Genomic DNA, 11,690 nt, shown 5'->3' with positions numbered 1-11,690 from the left:
CTAAGAGGTCAGTGGTTTTGCTCTGCCACACTTCTGCTATGACAGGCTGCTTTGCCATAGGCTAACAAATCCATGATCTGGAACCTCTGAAACGAGCCAAAATAAGCCTTTTCTTTTTATCAATTATCTCAGGTATTTTGTTTGAGTGACAGAAAACCAACATACTTTATCCAGGCAGACAGCTGTCAAATACATTCAAAAGAAAACAAGTTTATACATCTCTGGAGCAGTCAAGTCTAAGATTCTATACCTCAGACATAGCCCAGAGTATCTGTCGGTGAAGAAACAGTGAGAAAACCAGGTAAAGGCCAGGAGTGGTGACGCACGCCTATAATTCCAGTAGTAGCTTGGGAGGCTGAGGCAGGAGGATGGGGAGCTCAAAGCCAGCCTCAAAAAAAAAAAAAAAAAAAAAAAAAAGCAAGGTGCTAAGCCACTCAGTGAGACCCTGTCTCTGAATAAAATATAAATGAAATATAAAACTGGGCTGGGGATGTGGCTCAGTGGTTGACTATCTCCCCCACCACCAAAAACAAAACAAAAAAAAAAACCCAACAACAACCAGATGAAGCTTAGTGAACGTCTGCACCACAGAGAAAAAGAAACACTCTCCCATCCCATCTATATATTTCTGGATGGCAGAAAGTTTTTTCGTGTTGATTCTCATTTAGCCAATCCCCCTAGTCTTTGGTGCTAGATCACTAGAACAGCCACCCTGCCTTCCAAGGACTCCATGGAGCCAACCCTGCATGGGCTCCTCAGTCCTAGGGCAGTTTCAAGGGGAAGGTGATGGCGCCTGCAGGAGGTCATCTAGGTTGAGACCCGGCTATGGTCAGGGCCAGAGTCCACTTGCTACTGGCTCCAGTAAGAACTCCTATAGACAATGCTTACTTCACATTTATCCTTCAAGGAGAATACTTGATAAGACCCAAACTACAATTATCCACCATTTTTATCACAATATCCAAAGCAAGAATTCATGTTCTCCATCTTCACCCCATCAGGGCTCCTCAATAGTCCACTCTACCTGGGTGCTATGAGGAGGATGGCACCTGCTAGTTTATCCAAATAAATCACCTATCATTCCTCTCAGTTGTAACCGATTGACTCTACAGAGTTGAATAAGACTGCTAAAGTTAGGTGTCTAGTTCTTGATGGATGGTGTCCTTCCCCTTGCCTCAGGCACCTGGAAGGCGAACGTAGTCTCTCCCATAGTTTGCACTAACTGAGTTAGAACTGCTAGCATGTATAAAGTCAGGAGCCAGTAAGGGAAAAGTCGGGAAAGAAGAAAAAAATCAGCTTCTTGGTTGCTGGGTAATGCTACTGGCAGAACAGGTAAACAAATGCATATCCTTTAATAGGCACTTTATTTTTTTGATACTGGAGATTGAACCCAGAGACGCTTACCCACCGAGCCACATCCCCAACCCTTTTTAAATATTTTATTTAGAGACAGAGTTGCACTGAGTTACTTAGGGCCTTGCTAAGTTGCTGAGGCTGGTTTTGAACTTGTGATACTACTCAAGTATCTCAGCCTTCAGAGCCGCTGGGATTACAGGCATGCCACAGTGCCCGGCTAATAGGCACCTTAATAAGGAGGCTTGCCTCATCTCTCTTTCCTTACACCCAATTCCTCCTCCAACTACAGCCCTTTGAGTGCAAGGGGAATCAGGAGGTTGTCCACCACAAATGGTTTTGGAAAAGATTCTAAAATAGAAAGTCAACAGCTGTAGCAGGGAGATCTGACTTAAATTGGAAAAGGGGAGGACACGAGCCAGGAAAGCACAAAATGATGCCAGAGCTGAGTTTTCAGGAAATGAAGACAAAAGAATAAAGTAGGCTGAGTCTTGTCTTCTGGGATTATGAGGACTGAGGGAAAAGGGGGGAAAAGAAACAAGCAGGAGACTGTCAGATCTCTATACTCAGAGCTACAATCACAGAGAAAGATGGAAAAACGGAGAGACATAGAACACCAGAAAACAACAATCTCCCAGGCCCACAGCCATGATTCAACAATACCACTCCTCGGAAGGGGTCAAAATCTGCAGGCCTGGGGTCTATCAACCTCTCAGCAAAGCCCTGCAGGCACCAACCAGGCAAGGCTCACAGATGCTTGCTATGGATCTCTCCATTAACACTAATCTCCTGACCCAAAGTGAGGTCACAGGAGACATTTCCAGGCAGCTCCAAGGCTCAGTGGTGCTTTAAAAAAGCAGACACACATCCTGAGTCACATGCTAGAATTGAGTGTCTGACACTCAGCAGGTATATTCAAGCCAAGGGATATGGGGGAGGGGTCTGTTCGGTGTGGTCTTGCCAAGAACAGAGCTGGGGTCCCTGGAGATTCACTACCTTTTCAGAGCACACAAGTCTACCACCTCGGCCTGGTTAAAGGGGACGTGTCAAGCTCATTATTAAAGCGATGCTTCTTTGAGCCTGGGCCGTGCCATCTGTTTAGCCTTTAGCTACTGCCAGATCTTTTTACTGACTAATACACTGATCCCTAAGACCATATGTGACCAGATATGGCTAACCCCTAGAACAGTTCCTAACTTCCTTATTAGGGACTCCTTTGAGAATAAAGATACAGATTTTCTTGCCTAAAAGGCTCATAAGTACCTTTAAAAATTTTTACATGTTCATAGCTTCAGGCTAACAGCCTTTTTTTTTTTTTTTTTAAATCTAATATCTTGGACCCTGTGTCTTTGTAAGGCATCAAAGTAGAGCCCTAAATTTTAAGATGGCTGCTGCAGACTGGCCTGAGTGCAACCTCTACTGCCCTCTGTTGGCCATGAGGAGGACATGCTTAAAAAAGGCTTGATTCCTTCCAAACACTGAAATGGAGCAACTTCTGCCCCACAATGTTGGGGGCAGCTTGGGAGGCTGAGGCAGGAGAATGGTGAGTTCAAAGCCAGTTTAGCAACTTAGTGAGGGACCCACATGAAGTTGAAGCAGGCCAGCCCAGGGCTGAACCAGTGCATATTTTCAGGGTAGTCTGCTAACAGAACGATGCAGTGCCAACCCTCCTGCACACATCCCTAGCTGGAGTCCCTGGAGGTCATCACCAGCCTTCTCCTTCAGCAAGGATGATAAATGATAATAATGGGAAGGCCCTCTGCCTGTACAGAATTCCACATCAGAAACCCACACCACTGGAGACATCAATTATATTTGCAGGGTGTTGGAGAGACACTAGAATGAGAGAAAAAACTGGGAGCGAGACACCAGGTGTGGCAGGGGCCAGGGGCCTAGAACTCTTCGCTCTCATCCTCGCCATCCATAGACTCTGAGCCCACTTCTTCATAATCCTTCTCCAGGGCAGCCAGGTCCTCTCGGGCCTCAGAGAACTCTCCTTCCTCCATGCCCTCACCCACATACCAGTGCACAAATGCACGCTTGGCATACATCAGGTCAAACTTGTGGTTGAGGCGGGCCCAGGCCTCAGCGATGGCTGTGGTGTTGCTCAGCATGCACACTGCCCGCTGCAGCTTAGCGAGGTCACCCCCAGGTACCACTGTGGGGGGCTGGTAGTTGATGCCAACCTAAGAAGAAACAGAAAGTAGTCTAACTACCTGGTTTTGCGCCCTGGGAGGGGTCTGTACAAGGACCCTCTTAACTGATTAGGTATTCTTATTTGGGGGAAGTACTATTAATCTCATGAGGCATAAAAATGGGTTTGTTATACTGCTACTGAAGTGGGGTTAAGTGGGTCAGCAAAGCAAAAATAAAGAAAATATATCTAGATGTTAAAACCGTGTAGCAGGCATGTGGTTGTTAAATTTTACTAGTGTTTTTTCCTATAGTGTAGAAACTCAATAGTTAAAAAAAATAAAAATAAAAAATAGAACATCCTAAAGATCTCTTGTTGGATCTAAATCTAACCTACTTTAAACACTGATCAGCTGGGTGCATGGTGCATGCCTGTAACCCCAGTGACTGGAGAAGCTGAGGCAGGAGGATTGCATTCAAAGCCGGCCCAGGAAACTTAATGACACCCTTTCTTGAAATAATACAAAGGGCTGGGAATGCAGCTCAGTGGTAGAGCACCCCTGAATTTAAGCCCTAGTACAAAACAAAAATACCCAACAGGTACCTGCAAAATGGTCGACTTCCCATTATTGTCTCTAGTGACAGCAAGCCTACCGCTTCCTGAAAACAGTCTATTTCTTCCTTTGAGTGTATGTTCTTGGAAGAAAGAAATAGTCTGCCTCGCTCCCTCATTTTGCATACTGAGCTACAGCACTCTAATAATAATAATAGCAAGCAGCTATTATTACCTTTATGATCAGCAGTCATCATGTCCCTGACTGTTTTGGTCACAAGTGTCGTAGGGTAAGAAGGCTGTATGTTTTCTAATGTCATAGCTGCCACCTTTAATATTTCCTGAGTCTTACCCTAGAGCAAAGTCCATAAAACTTAAACTAGGTCATATGCCCAGTATCTTGGGAATGTGAACCGACAATAGGGTGGGGCCTAAATGAGTAGCGTTTCACTGTAAAAGTGACTACATTCATAGGCACAGAACTCCAGAAGCTTTCTGACCCATGGTTCTCCCAAAATCTGGGGGTGGGCTTTTCTGTGCTTCCAAAAGCTATCCCTTCTGAACAGGCTGTGTCCTGTGGCTATGTCCCTGGTACATGTGAACAAGGAGGCCGGTCTCCCTAACTTGACTGGCACGTCTAGGGAATGCTGTTTGTTAGCCTAAGTGACACAAAATAGATACTTTTCCTTTCATGAAGTCAGTCTTCTAAGTAGAACCCACCCTGGCTTCTAGACCAGTTGAGACCTATCAGTTACAGGGAGCCATAGAACTGCTGTTTGCCTTATTCTCCCCACCCCCAGTGCGTTGTCCTTTATGCCTACAACTCTACAGGAATCTTTCTCTGTAGTAACGCAGGTCCCAGGTGAATGGGACCTTCCCCACCCAACTTGCCTTGAAACCTGTAGGACACCAGTCTACAAACTGGATGGTGCGCTTGGTCTTGATGGAGGCAATGGCTGCGCTCACGTCCTTGGGCACCACTTCTCCACGATAGAGCACACAGCAGGCCATGTACTTGCCATGGCGGGGGTCACACTTGACCATCTGATTGGAGGGTTCAAAGCAGGCATTGGTGATCTCTGACACGGAGAGCTGCTCATGATAGGCCTTCTCAGCCGAAACAATGGGCGAGTAGGTCACCAGGGGAAAGTGGATGCGGGGGTAGGGCACCAGATTGGTCTGGAATTCCGTGAGGTCCACATTGAGGGCACCATCAAAACGCAGGGAGGCAGTGATGGAGGACACAATCTGGCCAATGAGCCGGTTGAGGTTGGTGTAGGTTGGGCACTCGATGTCCAGGTTGCGGCGGCAGATATCATAGATGGCCTCGTTGTCTACCATGAAGGCACAGTCTGAGTGCTCCAGGGTGGTGTGGGTGGTCAAGATGGAATTATAGGGCTCTACAACCGCCGTGGACACTTGAGGGGCTGGGTAGATAGCAAATTCCAACTTGGACTTCTTGCCATAGTCAACAGAAAGCCGCTCCATCAGCAAAGAGGTAAAGCCTGAGCCAGTGCCACCTCCAAAGCTATGGAAGACCAGGAAGCCCTGGAGTCCAGTGCACTGGTCTGTCTGGAATAGGAAGTAACACCGTTAAGGATGCAGATGGCTTGTTGCATGCCGCCATCCCTCCCCTCAGGAAGCTCTTTCCTGTCTGCAAGGCAACTGTTACCCAACTACAACGGCACTCACTTTTATATTCTAAAAATTTGAAATGATTTATACTTGAATACATTTTATACATAAAATGATCTGACAAGTCCATGAACCTATATAACCAATCCAATTAAGATACAGAAATTACTATTACCTCCCAAAGGTTCCCTTCTGTATCACCTCCAGGACAGTGAGAAAAGAATATCTACAAGAGGCTTGGAGTTCTCCAGAGACCACTGAGCTAGGAAGATAGTGCTGTGTGTGCGGTGCAGGGGTGAGGGGCATAGGGGAAATGAGGGTTGGGTGGGGCACAGGATTTGTGGTCAGAGAGCTGGACCAGCTTCATTGTTGTTTTGCCACATAGTTGCAGAAGACTGGGAATGGTGGAGGGATCCTACTGAATATGCAGATTCTCAAGCCCCACTTTGGATAAGAACTCAGGAACTTGTAGGTTACCAAGTCCTTTGGTGATTCTGATGTAGCTATTCCTTGGACCTGAAAAGTTATCAATCTACAACAGATACATGGCAATGACATTATAATAAAGACCTAATCCTAGGGCACAGAAACCCATTCCTCGAGTCATTCCGAGTCCTCAGCCTCTACTGAGTAACAGAAAGTTATGTCTAGACAAACCCTGTAGAGAAATAGCTAAAATACTGGCTCCTAGCTGGCCTCACTCCTTTGGACAGGGGATGGGCAAACTGGAGAAACGGTGAAGAGTTAAGCAGAAACCTCTACCAGCTAGCAAGAGCTGCACAGGAGTCTAATAACAACACACTAAGCTGCTATGGAGGATGTGGAGACAGATCAAAGTTCAAAGAAGGCTTGGACCAGAGAGTCAGACCTGGTAAGCAAGAACCAGCAGGACAGAGCAAGTTCTTCCGCCCTCCACCCTAAACCCACACCCAGCACAGGACACACAGCTCCCCCTAGGGGAAGTTTGGTAGACATGTGAGAGGAATGATATTAGGTACCAGCCATAGCCGGTGGTTCCACTCTGGCAGTACATGTTCAGCTCCCCGGGCCAGGAAGGGAGCTTAAGGATGCCATGACCTCCTGCAGGTGCCAGGGGCACCTGGTCATGCTCACCAGTTTTCGGATTCTCTCCAGTACCAGATCGATGATCTCCTTCCCCACAGTGTAGTGGCCTCGGGCATAGTTGTTTGCAGCGTCTTCCTTGCCAGATATCAGCTGCTCAGGGTGAAAGAGCTGCCTATAAATGCCAGTTCTTACCCCATCTTGAGGGGAAGAGAGAGGGCAAAGGTTAAGAGGCTGTTCTCATTCCCTAAGATTAGGACAAAAAGGACCTAGAGCCTTTGCTGCTAAGCTTCCCAGGTGTAACTGCACAAGAGTGATGGACACATGAGGTTCCAGAAGCCACTTCCTAGGCCTGAGGGGGAAGTCAGGGGACACCTTTAACAGTTCCTTCTGATCATAGCCACTTCTTTTCTTGGTGAGGAATCAGTGTTCAGAGGAATTTCATCTAACTTTTATGTGGGGTAAAAATATAGATTTGAGCAGAAAAAACATTCCACAGTTTCACATCTAAAACAGTATCTTTAGAAAGATGGGGGAGAGGTAGAATTTTCACAAACAGGAAACTAAGGAGCTCCAGATGCAGAAGGGAGGAAGCAGTAAAGCCCAAGGAGTTAGCAACAGCCAAGTTCAGGGACCCACATCCTAGTAGGGGCCTATTTCAGGCAAAGTTAAGCAGGGAGCTATTAGGAATGTTCTCAGCTCCCAGGTTCTTAGGCAATACTATCACAAGCCTGAGGGTAGGGAAAAGGAAGTTTAACAGGTCTGTTGTTATCCATTCCTTTCTGCAGGATTCATTCTGTGTCGGACCTGTGACTCAGAAATTTGGCAGTTTCTGGAAAGAGCTGTGCAAAAGATCTCCCTCTCAGCACAGGGAGCTCTGAGTCCCCTTCTGAAGACAGCATCTAGCAACACTCCAGACTCCAGTGTTGTTCTTGCCTGCATTCCAAATGCTTTCCCCCTAAGCAGAGCATTCCACTCACTCTGGGCTGGCAAGAATACAGGTTTCCCACATACCTATGACAGCAGGCTCCAGGTCCACAAAGACAGTCCTGGGCACATGTTTGCCAGCCTCTGTCTCATTGAAGAAGGTGTTGAAGGAGTCATCACCACTCCCCAGGGTCTTGTTGCTGGGCACGGTGCCATCAGCCTGGATGTTATGCTCCAGGCAGTAGAGCTCCCAGCAAGCATTGCCCATCTGCACCCCAGCCTGGCCCACATGAATGGAGATGCACTCACGCTGTCAGGGAACAGAGTGACATTCTGTGAGCAGTGTGGGGAGTGAGATGTCACTGGAAAAAAGCCTTCCCTGGGAGCACCCCTTATCTCTCCACTCCCCTGAAGGCTGCAGCTGTGTGTTACCTAGTATATAACCCAAAGGACAGGGTTGTCTTCCCAAGCTTTCAGAAGTGATTATGTTTAGGTCTTTGGGGGTTAGTAACTGGAGAAAGTAAAAACTTAGCAGCCATATCTCACTGCAAAGTGCCCTTTCTGCTGGCTGGGGTGTCTTGGGAAAAGCTCAGAGTCCTGAATTTCAAGATGGGCCTATCTGGAGTTACTAGGCTCAAAATACTGGTGTCTAGGGAGAAGAGGTGGCTCTCTTATCTCCTCCATATGCTGAAGGGGCAGAAGACCAAATTCAGAACTGTGAATTAACTAAAGCAATTACAGTCAGGTTTTTGAAAGTTCACCCACAATTTTCCCTTTTTCAGGGGATATTACCTGTCTAAACATTGTCACTATCCATTTAGTACACATAGATTAATCCAAGGAAGTACCACTGAGAGTCCCAGTGATGGGACCTGCCCCACCTTTCAAGTGTCTTCTCTGATGTACATTCTACGATGGTTAAATCTTCCCTTCTGGTCCTTCACCCCCAACCTACAGTCCGGACAGTTTGAAAGGGAAGAGTGCCTCCCAGATGTAGAGGGGACCTTCTAGGAGCACGGTAGCAACAGTTTAGGAGTCTTAGGAACTATCTTCAAAGGTAGCCTCAGAGCCTTCAAGGGGGCTCCAGGCAGATATGAGGATCAAGAGATTCCTACGGAGGACTTGGACACACCAAGTTCTCAGTTTTAACTGAGGGAATCTCATGCCCTTGAACACCAAAATAGAGAAGTTGGAGCAAAGAACTTTTTATTCCCCAGGTACCAGGGGCATACAGAAACCCCTGGTCAGGTAATGGGGCCAAAAGGCGTGGACTTCTGGCCTGAGCTGGCCGCCTGAGACAAAGGCATTCAGGAAACGGGTTCTCAACTTGAGAAACCTGTTGGAATCCCCTAATCATTCCTGGTCCATCCTTCTGCGCGGGAGAATGCTCTCTACGGGAGGCGGGGATTGCAGCTAGAGGCGGGCACCTCTTTGTCCCGGACTGCAGCGGGAGAAATTTGGGGCGGGTCCTAGGTCCGCTCCGGACGACAGGGCGCGTTTCACCGCGGAGCCAACTCTTAAGTCACTTAAGAGCTGGAACCGCCATTCAGCATTCTCGCCCTGCCTGCCCCACGCCGGGCGCTTTACCTTTGGCTAGTGGGTAGTGCTCTCGGAACGTTCAGAACTTTCCTCGGTCGTATCCGCCTCCCGTAAGGAAGGGGCCCAGAAAAGCAGTGCTTGGATTCCCCGGGCGTCCCTAGGCTCACCTCACCACCCAAACACCCCTCGCATCCTGGAGCAGCCCACCCACACTCTGGACTGCCTGGGCGTTCCTCCTTCCCGCGAAGCCCGCTTTTGCCACAGACCCCAGCTTTCCCCGCAAGCAGCACCCTCACCGTGGACTCCTCGAGCGCCCCCAGCTCCCCCTCACCATGGCTGCTCCGATAGGTAAAGCTTGTGGAGAGTGGCTGACTGCAGACGCGTTACGAGTCTCCAGCTCCACCACGAATCCCGGAGTCCCGCCAGCAGCCCGGGTTTATATAGCCCCACCCAGCCGCCGGCCAGGCCCCACCCAGAGGGGCTCTCATTGGGCCGCGGCCGACAAGGACCTCCCCGCTGCGCGTCTCTCACTGGGCCAGTTCTCAACCGAGGCCCGCCCCTCTGCCCGCCATTGGCCGGCCTCTCGCGAACTATCCCCGCCGCAGCTGGCCATTGGGCAGTTTGTAAAGCCACAGGGAGGGAAAATCTCGGAGATCGAGAGATTCCTATGGAATCTGGCCAGCTCGACCGGCCAGCTCGACCCTCTTCTCTGTTGCAAGTGAATACTTGGTGAGAGAAGTTCAGTTTTGGGGGACATACCTTCGTTCTGCTTTTGCCTCAAGACTTCACTCCAGTAACACCGCAGACCTGACTCGAAAAGTGCATCCTTCGAAGGATGGTGCAGACTTGAGCTCGAAAACCGCTAGAGGAGGAAAGAGGCTATGATGGAAACCAGGGCCTGGCGAGTATTAAAGTCGGGTAAAATGAAGCTCTGGGCCGGGGCGGCGGGCAGACAGGTGTAGGAAAGAACATTGCAGGTGCCTATAGCAGCATTTTTACTTCCCGTTTAATTGGGGGAAATTGCTCTGGTTCAGGTTATCCAAATTCCTAAAAGAGCTAGAGGTCCAGGCTGGCCAAAGCAGCCTGAAGGGGACTTGGGGAAGGAAGATGGAAAAGCAAGGTGAGGCCTTGAGTGCAAGGCTGAAGAGTTCGCACCATAAACCCACTGGCTATAGGACACCTTTGAGGGTTTCTGAGCAGAGGGGTGATCCGATTAGATGTTATTTAAACATTAGTTTTTTTTCCAATGTTAGTTTTATATTTTTCCATGCTAAAAGGCACATGCACATGTTCCCATCCTCCAAGTTGTTTGTTGGCTGAGAAGAGGTTTTACCTCAGTGTATATCTAATGTCTAAGCATAACAAATTAGTCCCTTTCCTAGTCTGGGAGGGTTAATTGGTGTTGGTTTTATCAAATGATTGAATACCTTACCCATCAAATGATTACTCTTGATATTTGTGTAGCATATTCCAGAGGAATGTCATCACTTCCTAGCATTTACTTCCTAGTGAAAAGGTTACTGCACCCAGTTTATCTGAGTCAGGCTTGTAGACTCGAACTGCCAAAGGAAAATCAGCAGTCCAAATGACTTTGTGCTGATGGAGCTCAGAAGACTCAAAGTCACTGCAACTTCAGACTACCTGCTCCCTGGATTCCTACACTCATTTTTTTCCTCAAGATTCTAATCATGCCACTCAAAATTGTCCTGAAACATTTTGAAACTCAGTGCTTGTTCAGGTGACTCTGGGAGGTTTAAGTCCATAGTGCAAAAGTTAATTTCAAACTGCAAAGTATTCTTCGATTTCATTCTTGGAACTGGGTTTTATGAGGTTGCCAGTTCTAAAGTGGATGTTTGTGGTTAGGATATAAGGTAAGAGTCTGTGGGTGAACATTCAAATAAGTGCTTTGAAAACCCTTGTATATACATAGGCAAGACATGGTTATTCATTGATTGTCACTGCCCCTAGCAAAACAACTCAAATGTTGCATCCCTACTAAAGGTGAGCATATAAGTGATTTAACATGAAGCTATCTAGTCATAAACTGAAAAAAAAAATCTTAAACTCAACACTATCATCTCTTCCTTGCTTCACCTCATTAAGCATCCATTCCACCAGCTATTAGAGTCTGCCAGAGAAAAATGTTCTTCCATTTCCACTGAACAGAGTTGATTATAACCCAGGGATTATAAATACATTGGAAACAGTGACATCCTTGGTGTTATTTGTGGAAATTACAAAACCTATCTTTCTGCAATGTACATCATTCCAACTAAAATGAATTCTCTTATAAGGCTTTTAGATTCATTTCTATGCTCTGGACTGCTTAGAGTTTTACTTATTTCTTCCCTTTTCTATTTTACCTCACTAGTCTCAACTCCTGTGCATCACTGTCACAATCTCTCCAGAAATTAAAACATCCAAAATTCAGGGGGAGAGTTCCATAGTCAGCTCTGTTTTCAAACAATCTGAAGGATCCAATACGCCT

At 47.4% G+C, this 11,690-nt stretch overlaps 1 protein-coding gene across 1 annotated transcript; it reads right to left on the bottom strand.

The window, feature by feature from the left end:
- Positions 1–3,245: 3,245 nt before the first annotated feature.
- LOC113188700 (tubulin alpha-1C chain-like) lies at positions 3,246–7,931 on the bottom strand. The gene is made up of 4 exons (XM_026397138.2): positions 7,751–7,931; positions 6,788–6,936; positions 4,931–5,611; positions 3,246–3,539 (listed from the first exon to the last, which is right to left on the bottom strand). Exons 1-4 carry the CDS (start codon positions 7,929–7,931, stop codon positions 3,246–3,248), a joined length of 1,305 nt encoding a protein of 434 aa, XP_026252923.1.
- Between the last annotated feature and the right edge of the window lie 3,759 nt (positions 7,932–11,690).

This window comes from Urocitellus parryii, chromosome 9 (assembly GCF_045843805.1).
Source record: "Urocitellus parryii isolate mUroPar1 chromosome 9, mUroPar1.hap1, whole genome shotgun sequence".
Classification (NCBI taxonomy): Eukaryota; Metazoa; Chordata; class Mammalia; order Rodentia; family Sciuridae; genus Urocitellus; species Urocitellus parryii.
The sequence above is the reverse complement of the archived record's forward strand: the minus strand, read 5'-3'. Positions and strand labels throughout refer to the sequence as shown.

Coding starts and splice junctions, on each gene's coding strand:
- LOC113188700 (XM_026397138.2), bottom strand. CDS start 7,931: ATGGGCAATGCTTGCTGGGAGCTCTACTGCCTGGAGCATAACATCCAG. Junction 5,612..6,787: donor TGGAGAGAATCCGAAAACTG/GTGAGCATGACC, acceptor TTCCTATTCCAG/ACAGACCAGTGCACTGGACT. Junction 3,540..4,930: donor GGTGTCCTACAGGTTTCAAG/GCAAGTTGGGTG, acceptor GTTTCTTCTTAG/GTTGGCATCAACTACCAGCC.